Here is a 17,166-nt window from a genome sequence, read left to right on the forward strand (position 1 = left end):
CTCAGCTGCACTTTTGCAAGGAAGTAGTGGACTTTGTAACTCAGGGTGAGGAGAATCAGATCAGGTGTGGTGCTTTTAAGTATTAAAATGTAAACCAGGTTAGCACTTCAATCCTGGCTTTTGACCTTGGCATAACATGGAATATTCATACACCCAGATAAAAGATGAGAACTCTTAGACTCCTCAGGCTGTGCTCGATACCTCAGAGGACATGGCCTCTAGCAGCGATACTCTTACATCACACCAAGGTGAACGTGTAAGAATTTTAATTCTCTGTAAGACTTAATTTTAAGTGAGGCCAGTAAAACTGTGGATGGGTTTTGGTGACATGTTTAATCTTCTGATTAAAGGATGTAAAGTATCTAGTTGGTTAGGACATCCTGGAGTGGTAGAATGGCTTCAAGGAACTGGGTTTTGTATGTTTATGCTGCCCCATATTCTGCCTTATGGAATGTAAGTATTACCTTGATAGGTCTGTGTATTATAATACATATTTCTCCATGATTATAAGACTCTGATATGTTATAGCAGCATATATACTGAAAGTTGCCATTTTCTGCTTCATTTTTATTTTTGGAACAACTCGATCATTCCAAATATGTTGATTTTTCTCAGCTTCATAATAAATTCTTGGACCTGAAGTGCAACTTCACAGTAGCACCAGGAATGTGATTTAAATTTTTAATCAATTACAAATATGATATTCATGTAAAAGAACAGCAGAATGCCCACAGGTGGATTTCCTACTGGTTTCAGCCTTTAAGAAGAAATAGTGTATGTAGTGCGATGTATAGCTCAGAAAAAACTTTATGTCTGCAGAGACTAGTGTAAAGGAACAGTAATAAACCATTGTAAAGGACAACAGGATGTAACAGAAAATGCTGTGGAAATGTGTATGTGCTGTCCCATCAATAAATGGTATGTATGCCTTCACTTGAGATTTGTTTTGGGTTACTTCATCCCTGAAACAGGGTAGTAAGAAGTAGAAAAGAACAGCGTAAGAAAATGACGGGAAATTCCCAGTCCAGTGTCATCTTCATGTCATCAACTAAAATCCAAGCAGATTAAGTGCTAATGGCCAAGAGTGTTCATTAAGCAGTGCCTATATCCAAAAATGTGACTCGGTGCCACTGTCACCACAGCTAGCAGAGTCTGAGGAACAAGCGTGGGGTCTGAGCTGCTGCTCTGTGCTGGCTCTCTGCCACCGGGCTTGACTCAGGCAGGCAGAGTGGCACCAGGAAGCCTTTGCTGCCAGTTAGTCTGGGTGGCCTTGGTGGAACCCCCACGTACATAGTGCTTCTTCCCAAGAGAGCACCAATATGGGCGGTTGTATCCCCAGACTCCTGCCAACTTTCTGTCTGCAGACTTCTTGGCACCCTAGCTGCAGAGGAATTGGGAAAAGTGACAGAAACATAGGACAGTAAGATATCTCATGTGTCAAATTCAATTCTTTTCTATAATAGGTAACAACATTATGTAATCTCATTCATTATCAAGATCCATCTCTAAGCCTGTCGTCTTTATGATTTGTATGAGGGCATTGTTTCAGAAGCTCACCCCTTTGAAGGGCTGGGACCACTCTCTCTTCAGCCTGAATTTATTCACAGCAAGTTGTACTTTTGTTGTTTCACCAACGCTGTCCTTCAGCTCTGATAATTCTTCTCCCCTGTGATGTTGACCATCTGATGTGCCATTTTACATCCCCCTAATCCTGTCTTCAATTTGGAAAAGTAAGCCAGCCAACGTCTTTTAGTCTCTTCTACTATGATAGGGTTTCCATTTCCTTACCGACATCATAGTCTTTTTCTGCCTCTGTTTAGGGAAATTAATTTCTGCAAATATGAGTAGTCAGAACTATATATGCTATTTTATAGGAGGTCTTAGCAATTATTTTTTAAGCAGCATGCAGTCTTCTGTACGTATATTGGGAACGCCTCTCCTGATTAATCACAGTCTTTGTAACTATAACATGCTGATGACTCTCAGTTCATTTGCTAATCAAATAGTAACATGTTTTGCTTTACAATTTCAGCTGATGATTTCAGCATGCAACAGGAATTCTTGTTCCTACTTTCTAGGCATATGACCTTGTAATTTGAATTGTTTCACTTATTACTCTAGCTCTCAAGATTATTTCTTTAATACTCTGAAATTTCTGCATATTGACAATATTGCTTTTATTAATACAATGTTGGGGCTTTTTGTGTTGAAGCTATTAAAGAGGATTTTTAAGTACGGTTGGTCCAAAGTTCAGTTCCCAAGACTTCAGTTTAGTGGCCTCTTCAGCACAAACCACTTCTCTTTGTAAGTTTGTAAGTTTATAAGAAAATTGCAAGATCGGGTATTTAAGAGGAATAGCACTCTTTGTAGGGCACTGAGTATATAAGATCCCCAAAGACTATGAAATAATTAGGAAAGATGAATTAAAAGATGTTTGAAAGCAATGCGCTGATCAGGGCATTTACTGGAGGAGAAAAACCCACACAACTAAATAAATAGCAACATAGTGATGAATTTGGCCTGAAATAAAGGTGAAGTAATCCTGATCAGCAGCAGTATCACAGGCAGAAGTGATTCTCGTGCAGCAGTTTTTGAGTCTGGTACCCAAGGAAATGACAACGAAATCTCCAACAGCTGTCAGAATGGGACTCAACAGCCCTACAGAAGTCATGCGAACTCCCTGATAATCTGCAATGAATTCTTAATATTCAGGGAAAGGAAGAAAGTAGTTTCCTATAGTACGTAGTTCAAAAGTATTGGATAGATTTGGGGAGCTACTTCCCGTCCTTTTTTAAGGTATTTTGTATGTTAATAACCATACAAAGTTAGTTATAGTTACATTACACTTTTGTGTATTACTGTTGCTGTCCAAATAAGCTCATTTTTACTGAAAAATGGAAATCAAATAAAATAGCATTGATGTCCACATCAATCAAATGCACTTCACTCAAAAATTACCATAGTATCCAAGTCCAATACAAAGTCGTATCCAAAACAATTCAATAATTTCAGCTTTCCCCTATAAGAATAGCAAATGACCTTTTTTGTCCTGGCAAAAGGTAGGGAGAAGAAATTAAAATTTTCATTTCAAACAGTCACTTTTAAAAGGGCTTTTTTATCTTCTGTTTTATAAGACTCTTCTTTTGACAGAATAGAGTTTAATGTCAGACTATATAGTTCAGTCCAGATCACTAGATAAATTAAAAACTTGATCTTATGCTGGTGTTCCTGACCCTTAGCCAATCTTTAATGTGTTTTAATAGTTTTCCACTATCTCACTGACTCATTCTGTAAATCAAACCTGCCTTCATGAAATCCAGATGAGTGATATTCACTACTCCTTTTCTGGTCAGTTCATTAATATTGGCAAAGACTCCAGCCATGGGTTTTTGGGAGTATTTTTTCTCCATTTATATCTGGGTGTAGTATAATAATATATCATTATTTTCTCTCCTATTCACCAAGGACCTGGTATTCTCCTTCATTTAGATTGACAGTGCCAAATATTGAAACAATGTCATCTGTAGAGGATTAAATTTAATAAAAAAAAAATTCATCTTTTTGTGGAAAATTCACTAGTTCTTGCAAAACTGTAATTTTGATGTGGTAAGGGAATTTCACATGGCTAAAACAGACTTTTGGAAGTGGAGGACGTAGATTTTTGGGGAGCTGTAGTCCATGAATAGCCCTGGCTTTTAAAATTTTGTCCATTGGTGCCAGAGTACAATGTACATTTGGAAATACAGGACCGCTCAGGAGATGTACACGTTTCTCTCATTACTGTTCGTACTCACACCCTCCTTCTAGGTCTTTTCGCTAAAGCGGTACTTCCACTGTAACTTTAATATACCTAAAGGGGAAAATCTGCTGGCTCTCTGCGCCTCATCTTTGCACGTTCTCCAGCAGAGTATTTCTAACATTCTTGTGGCCACATTGTAAGCTAGATCAGGGGAAGGGGTGAATTAATCTCTTTTTTCTAATAGTTTGTGGGAATGTTGGGATGAGCAGGGTGAAGGCAAGGCCGTATCTTTCGGCCGTGTGAAATTTCAGCATTTGTGTGAGATTGACGTGGCTGTGACCACACTTAATTGTGTTTACTTGCTTCTGACTGTAGTTGAAAAATACCTCCTGAGGGTTTAGAGTTTTAACTTGAACGTGATAAATAATCAAGCTGTTCATGTTGCACAAATACCACATTCTTTAGTATGAAGTATTTGCATGTGTCTTCCTTCCCAATCCCTTTTTAAAGACACCTTAAGATCAATATGCCTCTTGATGTTGTAATTTTATAGATGCTTTAAGCCACACAAGATAGATAGCAAGATCTCTTTTGGTCCAACCGGCAGACGTGCTCATTCATACATACTATTTTCCAGCAGTATTTTTGCTTGATTCTAGTCTCTTGTGCTCTGCAGTAAACTAAACTTCAGCAACCATCTACAGCAACCAGCTCTGAATTTTGAGTCAGCACTAGGTTTCTTAAGAAAGCCAGGACTTTAATAAATTGAATATGAGGTTAGAGTGAATCCGACTATAGTTTCCATTTCTTCACAAGTTGCCAGTGAGTTTTCCTTCTTGGTCTCTTTGAGCCTGCTGCCAGACTTCCTACTTCTAACTTTACATTGTCTCTGAGACCACTGTAACCGCACTGCAGAAATGAAGAGACACCTTGAGGGTTTGATTTCTGCGTAGGGGATTGTTGGCACTAATGTCACCCTGGAAGATGCCCTTATCTGTAGGGGACTGTGGAACACATGAGCCCTGAGGATTTCCGCTAGTGATCAGCAATGAAATGTTGGCATTTAAACTGCCCTTGTATAACTGCCCAGCTATGTACCCATGGAGTTAATTAGAACAATTCACACCTTCTTAAGGTTATTGTTTGCTTACATCAGCCAAAACCCCTCTAACTTCACATTGTGGGCAATTCTCTGTTTACTTTAGGAAGGCTTTCTTCACAGTCCGAAATGCTAGAATTTGTAAGGGAAAACTAGGGGTTTAGAGCACAATTACAAGCATTTGACTTCTAATTCATTCAAGACAGCAGAACCTGTTTTTGAGAGAATCACACAGTGATTGAGATAGGAAGTCTAGTTCTACTCCCTTCCTCAGAGCAGAGTCAGTTTGATGCTCAAGACTCTGTCCAGTCAGGTTTTGAATATCTCCAAGGGATGGAGACTCTCTGGGCAACCTGTGATAGTGTTTGACCATGCTCACAGTTAAAAAAAAAAAAAAAAAAAAAAAAAAAAAGTGTTTTCTTATGTTTAAATGGAATTTCCTGTGTTTTAATTTGTGCCCTTGCCTTCTCTCCACTGGGTATCACTGAGAAGAGCCTGGCTTCATCTTCTTATTCCCCCTCATCAGGTATTTAAACAGATTGGAAAGATCCTACCAAGCCGCCTTTTCTCCAGGCTGAACAGTCCTAGTTCTTTCAGGCTCTCCTTGTATGACAGATGCTCCAATCCCTTAATCATATTTGCCGGACTTCAGACTTCTTTGAAAGTCTAAAAGAATATTTCAAGCTTCTGGCAGTGGTTTGTGTCCCTGTGATGGAACAGCAATTTTTATTGCCAATATAGTTGCAGAGGGAGTGCACATGCACGTGAATTGATTTATATAGTACATTTTTTTTCCCCCCTGCTTTATCCCATTACTAGTGCTTATGGTCATTTTATTTGCTTTTGGTTTTGGTCTGAGTTATGAGCTTTGCCCACCCAGGACATTAGATATCCCCTTCAGTTTCTTGATGATGAGAGTGCCTGACCCCTGTTGGCTTCCTGGCAGAGTGAAAAAGTGTAGAGTGGCACTTAATTCACTAGGCAAGACATGCTCCATCAGGCATTCGGTCCTGTTGTTCATTTCTATCTCAGTATTTCTCTGAAATGTACTTGTTGAAAGAGGTGCTGGAGGTAGGTGCCACACTGCCGTCATCGCTGCCTGCAGAACACAATGGTAGGTACTCACTAAGCCTTGCAAAGTCTGGTTCTCTCGGTCCTCAAAAGCACCCATTTAATTTTATTCCTCTTCCAGTACCTGTCTGGTGTAAGATTCAACCAGATACTCTTCTTCTTGTGTATGTGTGCGTTTGTGTAAAAATCCATGCAAATGCATGAAAAAGAATACTGGAGAGTATTCTCTCTGACAAATCCAACCTATATGACAGCTTCATAGATGGTAGGAAAATTTTTGTGACAGAGTGGCAGATTGATTTGAGTAACTGATTTTAGTTCCTTATCTCCAACATGCATTTTACTTTCATTCTTCACACAGAAAGAATGTCTCCTGGGTACACATTGACTGATGTACATCTCTGTCTTTGCACTCTCTAGAAGGCTAGAGACCGTCAGGCATCGTGGGTGCTCTCTGAAGTCTGATAGCAAGAGGCAGATAGCTGGCAAGTTGTGGAAAGTGATTCTAGGAAGGTGAGATAGTTGGGCTGCTATAAAAGTGAGCTGTGCTTGGCATAGTTCTCCAAAGCAAGACAGATCTTCCAGAATTTGTTCAATGTAATTCAGTGCTAAACTGTGACAGCAGCTCTGGCTCTAGCATGTTTTTTATCTATCGCATCCTGTCTTCAGATTCCCATGATTGTCTGCCTGGGTGCAGCCTTCTTTCGCTATGTACCCAGCTGCCTTGACAACCACTTTGCACTACAGTCATCAAGCAGAGGGTTCCAAATTTCTGGTTCATTTAAGGGGATCATAACCAACGTGGCTGCAACTGATTACAGCATTACATTTCCCCTGCAGCTTTTTCTGGGTCTGCTGCCAAACAGGTTTGCATCTAGTGCATGTGTGTAGCAGATCTGTGGTACGGTAATAGTGACTATGTCCTGAGCAGCCACACAGTCTTCATAGCTAACAAAGTCCCATTGAGAACTGAAAACATGGTTATGCAGAACAGACCATTTTGCTTCTTGCTCAAACGTGTGCAGTGCGTTCTTTGGCTAAAATAGGGCAAGTGAAGCGTGCAGCATGTGCATAGTTGTACATGTTCTAATTTTTCTCAACAATCAGTATTTATTGGCAATTCCCACAGCAACTAAGGGGAATGTGATCAGATCCTTCTGAGGAACACATGAAATTCCTGGTGAATTGGCCAGTCTTCCGCTGGAGGATTAACACATGCTAAATAGCAGGACTTCGCATCAATTGTTATGGGCATACAGAGTTCACTTCTTTTCCTTGTGACGTTATTGCACTAATTATTTTGCCAGTTATTTGCAGGACCTTCAAGATGAAAGGTGTTAATTAAAATAGACAAACAGAAAAATACAGATTCAGGTCCATGTCTAATGGCTGTCTTGAAAAGGCACTTGACATTTATCTGAAAATTTGTGATCTTGTTTTATTATGGGCTACTTTTATATAGGGTAACTTTTTTTTCCCCTCATATTGTGCAGTCTTCTCATACAGGCAAAAATATTTATTTTTATTTCATTTCCCTTTTATGTTTGTTCCTCCTAAAGCAGGATCAACTTCATGGTAAAGGATGGAAGAACAAAGTAATTTCACTCAGAACAAATACCTTCTGGTTTCATTCAGAAGAAAGCCAGGCTAGACCTCATTCATTAAACCAAGTAAACCAAAAGCTTTTAAGAAATAGCACCAACATAAAATCCAAAGCAAAACAGACAAAGATAACTGTTTCATCCCACATGGAAAAAGAAAACTTAGCAATTGGGTTTTTTTACCCTTTCAAACAGGGCAGGTTTTGGCATCTCATCATTTTTTTGATATGTTTTTTGACTCTCTAATAGTTATTCAACAACAAGCGATTTTTTAAAAAGTAAACTAATTGTCGCTATCAATATTTTTAAATAAATATGTGACACAAGTGGAGGTCAAATTTGAGAAGAACTTCCTGAGCGGCTACACTCAATCCAAAGTACAGAATGAGAAATGTGGGATTTTGCCTACCTTGTCTTCCGCTAGCAGGTGAATTCAGGACAACACAAGGCTGTCCAGCAAGTTCTCGGGACCTGTGTTTTGATGCAGGTGACAGAAGGCAACTTGGTGAAGAATGACTATGAAGTGGTAGAATGTGTTTTTTGGGAAAGGAAGAAGATAAAACAGCAAAATAACAGCTTCAGGAAGGACCAACTTGGAGATTTGTATGGAAAGAAGCCTAACAATAGTTGTTACCAGGTCATTAAAGAAACTTGACCTCTTGAGCTGAGTGAGGCTTTTGGTGCTGCCTCCCACAACATGCTTATAGTAAGCAAGGAAACCGAGAGTAGGTACAACTATAATTAAGTGGTTAAGCATAGCTGTCAACCCCCAGGGACCACATGCAGTTCTGCAAGGGTCTGTGCTTGCTCTGGTATTAATCAGTCCTCTTATTAATGTTGTGGATGATGGAAGAGAAAGCACGTTTTTTAAATGTCCTGATGACCCCATGCGTGGAGGTGCCATAATCACTTCAGAGGATGGAATTAGAGCTCAGTCTTATCTTGAGAAATTGAAGAAACAGTTTGGAAAATAGTAGCCAATTTGATGAAGACAAAATTCTGTGCCTGGGGGAACGATGAGTGCCACAAAGAAAGGGGTGTGTGTGTGTGAATGCCCAGGTAATGCAGCTTGAGGGAGGGGTCTGGATTAGTCTTGGTCAGACACTGTATGTAAAGCTGACATTGTACACATTGCAGAAAGGTCAAACATCCGGCTCAGGTGTCGGGAATGTTGTCTGTAAGGCACATGTGGTAATCCTGCTCTACAGCTGGAGCCCTGAATTCAATTTTGGGCTCTCTAATCCAAGAACAATGTGGAGGACAGCAGTGGTCGGAGGTTTAGAAAATAAGAGCTGTGTGGAAAGGTTGAAGAATTTGTGTGCATTTAGTCTGGAGAAGAAAAGAGAGGAGACATGGTAGTCAAATACGTAAAATGACAGTTTTGAGAGAAAAAAGCATAAACCTTGCCTATGTTCATGTGAGCAGAATAAGGAATAACAGGCTTAAATGACAGCAGAGGAGATTTAAGTTAAACACCAAGTAAAACTTTCTAGCAGTGGGGTGGTTTTGCACTGGCACAGCAGGAGGCTGTGGAACCTCGGTCACGGGAGGTTTTTTAAAAAAATAAGTTAGACAAGCACCTGTCGGGACTGGCAGGTGTGTTTGGTGTGTGGGCAGTGTGCCTCTGGGCGAGGGAGAAACAAGATGGCCTCCTGAGGTCCCTTCCAGCTCTAATTCTGTGATATGAATTCAGTAGCAAAGCTATAATGGTGATGAAATAAGGTCTTGAAAGAGACTTGATAGGTGAGGCTTCTGGTTTATAAATACCCAGCACGCGGCGTTGTAGACTCTGCATCTTATTCAAACCCATCTCTAGTTTCATATCCTCTTTTGTCTTTCTTAATATTGGAATCTTTTGTAAAAGTTAACATCAGCATTGAGTCAGACCGTTTCCTGAATGTGAGAATTTTCCAAATACAAGCTCAACATGAAGTAGAAGGACAGGTTTTAAAATTACTTTTCTCGTTCTGCAAAAGGAATTGGAACGCATTATTCCTGACATTTCTTTTTAGAGTTACCTTGGGACTCTCCAGTCCTCACCTGTCTTATCTTGTACAAGGTTGTCTTCTATAATATTTGTCTGCCCAAGAGTAAATTAAAGGCAAAATTCACCAAGCTATTTGGACAGCTATGTATGAAAAAGCCCGTTGTTTAAAAACAAGCTAAGTAAAGCTGAGAAGTCTTTTTTTTCTTCCAGAGCATGATTTCAGTGAGGGTGCAAATTTGCCTTAGTGGTTGCTTTAGCTGAGTTCGGGGCAGTCGTGGTGCTGACTAGCGCCCTGCAAACGCAACCCAAGCGGAAGGCAGATGGGAGCGGCGTGCAGAAGGAAGGAGAACACGGTTTGCAGGTAGATGCGCGTGCTTGTGATAAGACAGCGAGCAAGGAGAGAGGTAAATCTCTTAAGAGTGAGTTAAGGGCTTCAAGGAAATGGGAGAGTCGCTGCTTATCATGTGGGGAATCTGCAATAAAAGCAGTAAGAATGTTTTCTTTTACAGCAGCCACCACATACTGTGAAGGGTGGTGCCTTTCCCTGTCAGCTTGCTGAAGCATAAGCCTCACTGTTTACTCGCAAGTCTTCTGTTGTGTAAGTGAAGTTAAAATAGGTGTTAGTTTTGACACAAAGGTAGAAGGTGGAGAGTGGCCTTGTGTTTTGAAGTCCCGTGTCCCTACCTTGGCTTTGCCCTGACCCAGCTTTTGTTTTTCTCATCGTGCTTCTGACTATCCATTTTTGAGCAATGGACTCAGTCTTAGCAGTGAAGTAGGCTTCACTGTTTTCCAGTGTTCCTCTATGGAGGCATCTTTAAAGTTCATCTTTTATTTGTTTTTATTCTTTGTAAAAACCCTGACGTCTTTATCACTTCTTAGTGACCTTTTCAAGGGTTGTTGCCTATCATTGCACATTTGGAATACTTACGTGCACAATGTTAATGTTTCTTTTCCTGGATCATGCAAGCTCTTTATTGAAGTATTTCCAACTTTTATGGTTGATGTTTCTAGAATGAGCAGCTGAAGCACCGTGCTACTGATACATAAAATCACTTGGCTTCTATTTTATTCCATATGAAGGATTTTGAATTATGATGTTACTGCTTTTTACCATACTCCATAGTAATGTTAGAGATTTGCAAAAGCATTTGAGAAAAAAGTAAGAGTATTAGTTGGTAAAGTTTTTTATTTAGCAAAGGAGACTTTCTCCGCTTCCTCTGTGCAGCTGTTCTGTCATTCAGACTGTCCGATTATGTGCAGTTTTTCAGGACTTGGGAAACAAGAAGTACATGTCCCCCTCACAAGTGGAACTAGGGTTCTTTTATTTGAGCAATAATTTTGTGTTAATTTTTTTTTTATTGTTACAACTATTATTAAATCCTCCTGAATAACTTCTCATACCTGAGGCATGTTGTGACTGAGAGCACGGCTACACAGCCCCTTCCTTTGTTCATGCTTCGAACATGCTAGCTAGGGCCCAGGGCTCGGCTGCCAGGGCTCGATGGCTCCCAGGCTGGTGCGAGCTCACCTCTGGCCAGCCCATGGCACACGCCGGGGGACTTGGCTTTGTCTGAACAGATGCCCTGGAATTGGTATTAGAGGGGACAGCACTGGCTGCTCTTAATAGCTACAAAAAGGCATTAAAAAAAGGTGCCACAAAAGGGTCATGCAAACCAGCCTGCAATTTCAGCTGAAGCTTGAGTTTAAAAAAAAAAATAATTATTTTTGTGGGGAGTATAGAAAACTTTTATGGCAAAAAAGCAGTTGCTTATCTCAGGCTAATAGCAGATGAGTCTGCTCACAGTAAAAGATACGTCCTAAAATAAGTCCAGACAGGTTGCTGTGATGTTGACGTGGACAAATGAAGACTGCAGGACCACTCAGGATCACAGATACCTTAGATAAGTCGCAAGACATATCTTACTTGTGATTGGATTGGATTCCACTGGAAGGATTCCACCATTTATTTTAACTGACTGACTTATTTTCTTACTGAAATAAGAATTCTGGTGCTACAAATAAAACCTTTGTGAAAGTCGGGAAGGGAGTAAGATACATAGTATTTGGAGCGCTGCAATTTCATACAGTCAATATATTTTTGAGCTTGCGATCCTTCCGCAGGCTTTTGGCAAACAAGCTTGCAGCAGAGCCTTAATTACATATTTCACAAAAGGAGTTCTCAATTTTTAAATACAGTGTGCTTGTCAGATGAATATGTACATAGAAGGCTCCAAAGCCAAAAAAAAAAGCATCTTTGATGATGGGGCCACTGCAGAAAGTAGGAAGACATTATAATAATGTAGATGAATGCAGGCAGAAAAAGGAAAGAAAATTTCTTTGACCAAATAAATGTTTTTAAAGCAGTGTTTGCATGATTGCCTGACCCAAATACCTTGTTTGTGAATAAATCATTTTTTTAACATTTTGTCTTTTAGACGTAACAAAAAAGAAATAATGGAACAAGCTTTTGTGACATTCATCTAGAGCTGCATACAGTATATTTACCTCTTGGGTAAACATGGGGTACGTGAAAGATCACAAAGGACAGGCTAGCAGCAATCCGCTTCAGGCTGGTAGTAACCAGAAGTTATCTGATGACTGTTTAATGTCCTAAGTCTTTCAGAGCAAAGTGAGGTGCCTTGCTGTGGGACATCTGCACTACTGGTAGTGTTCATCCTCTTGCCATGAGCTCATAGAAACCTGGTTACCGTGTTCCAGCACTGTTTCTCAATCAGTTTATTAATTTTCTGGTTTGGTGGAATTTTTTAGATGCATTCTCCCATGGGAGCTTCCTTCTGCATCTCGTATTGTTCGCGTCAAGTTTTATCCCCTGGAGTATGAGGAGGGAGGTACTGCACACTTCCTTTTCTCTTTTTCTTTATCGGCTATCATCCACCTTTTCCCAATTGACCTCCTGTTCTGATTTTGGCCATCCCTCCCTCTTAGCTCTCAGCCTCACCCTGGCTGGCTATTCTGTCACCAGATCCTCCAGACATCTAACTTGTTTTCCTCATCACATTTGGCTTGCAAGCAGGCTTGATTGAAAATAGTCTAACCACCACTCTATTTTCTCCCTTCACAGGATTTAATTTTCAGAATTACTTACCTAATTTCTTCTTGACCATCTGTGTGGTGTCAAACTGTCTGAATAACCCCAAGTATAAATATAACATACTTCCAGAAGAATGGAGAGAGAATAAATTTTGACCTTCCCTGTTAAGACTCATCAGCACCTCTCATTTCTACCTCTTTAAGGAATACTTATTGCAAAGGATAATCTATTTAATTTATATCTGTAAGATTCCATGTGACAATAAGGATCTGCCCTTGTGGATTTTGTTGCTTCCAAGGTCTATGGAGGTGTGAAGATGAAACAGAGAAGTAGCTGTTTAAGTGAATTATAGGATACGAGAGCAGACAGTAAACGAGCAAAGGTTACAAATATGAATTTATCTTCTTTTAATGACACTTCAGCATACTTTTTGTTTGTTTTCTTAGCTTTGTCTTTTTCAGTTAAATAGTGGTTTCATTTTTTCAGTTATTAGTATAAAGATATAAAGGTAGGCAGGGCATTGAACAACAGATTAAAACATAATGTAGTATAAACCACTGTGAAGCAGTAATTGAAAAATACATAAGCTAAGTAAAAGAAAATAAGTAATCAAAGTACCACATATCAGAGTCCAAAGCCAGTCCCCGGGGAACTTTTTGTGCGTGACAGCGACTAGCAGTCACAAGGCTGATTTGGTGACTCTAGACAGTTACTTACGTATTCAGGTCACACTTTGTTCTCTTCTTCAGTTACAGCTTCAACCAGATATGGTATCCTCGCTCGCATTTCTTGACAAAAGTCAGGCTAAAGGCTTTTCGGAAGGGGTGGTTAACATACTCTCCACATTGATATTACCAGTTTGAGGATAAGAGAAAAAAAATTAATCACTAAATGTGAAAACTGAAAATACGTACATGTTCAGAATTATGCCCAACAGCTTAGGAAAGGGGTAAATAGTAACTCGCTCAAGCTGCTGGGGTTTGTTTGCCAGAAATTAATCTATTTGGAGGGGTGAGAGGAGGGACAAAACAATATTTCTACAGTTGATGCCCACCTTATCCTCGCCTCAGGGAAAATACAGATGGTGACTGTCCTGGCGTTTTCTAACCCCATCTTGGATGATCAGCTTGACACAGCTACTTGTTATGAAGTTGACTTGGGGTTCGTAGGGAAATGATACCAGGTGATGCAGAAGGGCAGGAAAGGTGTCCATAAAGATCTATTTCACTAAATTTCATTGAGAATCAAGTTTTACCTTTACATAAAATTTTTAGCTTTTAAGACTTCTATGCAAAACGATTTCAAAATAATTTTATTACTATCTTGTAATATACCGAGTCTTAATCTGTCTGTTGCTTTTTAATGATGTACTGGAGAACTTGGAGACCTTCCATTTTACTAAGCGTATTTTGTTTTAAACTCCAAAACTCCTACAGAAATGCAGTCTATTACTTACTTAATAATTTCACTATTATTTTGTCATGTATGCTTTTCTAACACACAAGTTTTGGAATTTTCTGTGGGCTATTCGTTTAAAGCAGAAATCTTACATCAAGTCCTTTTTTTCTCTTTTTTTTTTTTCTTTCTTCATTTTAGTATAGGGATGTCATGGTGAAAAATGGATTTCTGTGGGACATCTCTCACAAAGGTGATTTATTATTTAACAGTAGTTGGTCTCAGTCCATCTTCTTCCTGGCCACTGTGTAAGGTATTCTTAATGGATAATGATGCTGACTGTCTTGGTAGAGTGCTTTGGGATACGCAGAGAATGCTGTGCACAAACCAGTATTACGGTCTCAGAGTCACCGGACTTGTACTCGCTTCACAGAAAACACCATTCCCTGACATTAATTAGAAACAGAGCCCAAGGATTGAATGTGGCTGTTGACTCACCTGATTCTTCAGGTCACTGGCAGGGTATGTTTTGGGAAGATTTCTGGACCACTGTATGGACATGGAGCTCCAGTTTCCCAGGCTGCAGACAAAGCTGCCCAGAGGGTGAGGTGGGTGGAAGTAGGTGGTTTCCCTTGGAACTGTGAAGTCTTCCACGAAGCGCCAAGACTCCTGTTGCACCAGGGACCAACTCTGGTTTGCCATGAACAAGCTAAGAAGCATGCTGAATAGAAAAAGCACTTTGCTACATAGAGAAGATTCAACTGAAAGAGAAGAATCTTGAGTCACTGTAGTTAGGATTCCAGGAATAAATCTATAAAGTAAATAGAAGTACTTTTAAAACACCTATGCTATCCTCTTTTGCATCAATGAAAAATACGCAGCTGCTTTGCAAGGGACTAGCTTTCACTAGCTCGAGATAATCGGAAAGCTGATATTTTTCCAGTTTCCCATGAGCTTCCCAGAACTGATAGCTATAAATCCACCATAGGGAAGAGGATATTTCTTCTTAAGAGATAAAAGAGGGCTGATGACTAAGCTGAAGTGAATTGTTAAGAGACTTATTTACTTAATTGAGCCTGCTTGTTTGGTATGTGTTCTAATTAATTCATTTTTGTTGTGACCATGTTGAAGCAACCCAGACCCTTGTGACCTTCTCTTATAATTATTACCATATTCCTCTTTTGAAGCACTGTTTTGATTATGTACTCAAAAAGCTCTGCTAAAATATCTGTAGCATTAGTACAGGCTCAGAGTTTTCCATTGTTTTGAACTCAAGGATAGTAACAAAAAGAATCATTCTTTATTGAAGTGCTTGGAGGTTATGGGTCACTTACAGCTCTTAGAGGACGGGGGAGTTTCCTTTTTTTAATTTCACAAAATTACTATTTTGAATAGGCAGAACTTGTTCTCTGACGAGAAATTCTTTTAAGAAAAATGTCTTGTTGGGTGGTAGCACTCAGAGGTGCCTCTTAATTCCTCTGGTGTGCTGAATATTGTACATATTACAGGGTCACAGGAGAAAGTAACAGCAGCTGAAAAGGTGCTGGCAAGTATGACCATCCCTAAACTAGCTGAGATTGCTATGTGGAATCTCTGCCCCAAATGAGGCACTGTTTTTATTATTGCTTAAATTAACTACAGTATTTGACAGCTCTTTGCCTAAACCACAGTGGAGCCATCTGGACACCTCTCTGAAGGAGAGACTCTTTTGGACACGGCAGTCAAATTTGCAGTGGTAGGTGATCCTGTCAGTGAGGGGTTGCCTGTACAAGGGGGGCATTTATTCCATAGTGCTTCATCAGATAAAGATTTTGCTGGTTCGTGCCAACCGCCATGATAGTAACTTAACACTCAGTAAGATGTTTTTGTAATCCTGTCCTCAGTTCCTCTCTTCCTGTTTACCTGAAAATCCCAGCCAAATGGTTTTCCTCCATCACGGCATGCACTGGTGCAGCTAGTTCTGGGCAGCAATCCCGCAGGCAGTGTCGGTTTAGAGAAAGGTGCTCTGTGTGTTGCATCTTCCATTCCGGTGGAAATAGAATGTCTTTTACCAGAAGTAAGTCTTAAACCAAGCCTCCTTGCCACCGGCTGTTGTATTTGGAAAGCTGCTGAGTACCTTCGCAGTTTTGTGCGCTTCTTACAACAGCGGTCCCTTCTCCTCAGGTAACGGGACCCTTGCGGAGAATTATTCCTTTACGCAAGGCTTGCTGATACTGTTTGTCTTACTGAGCTTAGTAGTGTCACTGCTAACCCCAGTCCCCATCGGCTCTCTGCTCCCTTCTGTCCAGATCAAAACTGGCCATGCTTTTAACTTGAAGCACCGTGTACCTTTTTTTTCTCTTCCTTGTTCCCAGTCCTTTTCTCTCTACTTCCTTACCGAGTGCCTTCAGGTCTGTGTTTTATGCTGTGTGGAGTTTCTTTTTTGTACGGCAGACTCTCCGTTCCTGCAACAATTAAAAACACTGCTTTAAAGATAACGGCTTGCTCTGGGTCTCAGTTGATGGCCCTCTAAGCTGCCGGGGATTTTGATGCCTGAGGACAGCAGGTGCTGGGGTAGGGCTTACCCCAGATGCCACCGGCTCGCTGGCGTGCGGTGTCCTCTGGGTTTAACGTTTGTCTGGGCAATCTTCTGTTCTCATTCTGTGTGAGACTGCCCATGTGGCAAGAGTTCCTGTGTCAGTAGAAAAGAATAGGTTTGGAAATCTTCCTTCAGCCATGAATAGTAATAACCCAGTGTAAAACAGACCACCGTCTCGGACCAGGCCTTCTTCATGTACCGGGCGAAGGTGGGCAGTTGAAAAAGGCGAAGGAGCGGTCTCTCCACAAAAACAGAATTAGAGGTTAATGCTTTGTCCTGCTCACTCTTGACTTTCTCTCTACGTAATCTGGTTTAACTCTTTGACTATGTCTGTGTCTAGAACACCTTGAATAAGTGTTCTGCTTTAGAGTACATATGAAAGATGCTGTATGAAGGATTAATTTCCTTCCCATCAGTGGGAGTTTCCTTTTTAGGTGAACTCATGTGCCAGATCACACAACATGCAGCCGAGGTGTTGCATTTTATGTGACACCTACAGGACTCTGCTGAATGAAATGTGCAAGTCTTCAGAGTTCTTAAAATATGACTTTCTGTTTCTGTGGTTTTTGGCATAGAAACGGAAAAGCTGGGGCCGGAGGTGGGAAATGGATTACCATCTTGGAAATTTAACGACCAGCTCTTTC

General features: G+C 40.3%; 1 protein-coding gene across 1 annotated transcript in view; it reads left to right on the forward strand.

Annotated features, from left to right (window-relative positions):
• The window catches only part of ZNF827 (zinc finger protein 827), a 77,491-nt gene that overhangs the window by 50,139 nt on the left and 10,186 nt on the right, over positions 1-17,166 (forward strand). The window contains 1 exon segment of the mRNA XM_010288403.1: positions 17,098-17,165. Coding sequence (XP_010286705.1) covers positions 17,098-17,165 — 68 coding nt within the window.

Source organism: Phaethon lepturus, unplaced genomic scaffold, assembly GCF_000687285.1.
Source record: "Phaethon lepturus isolate BGI_N335 unplaced genomic scaffold, ASM68728v1 scaffold15010, whole genome shotgun sequence".
Lineage (NCBI taxonomy): Eukaryota > Metazoa > Chordata > Aves > Phaethontiformes > Phaethontidae > Phaethon > Phaethon lepturus.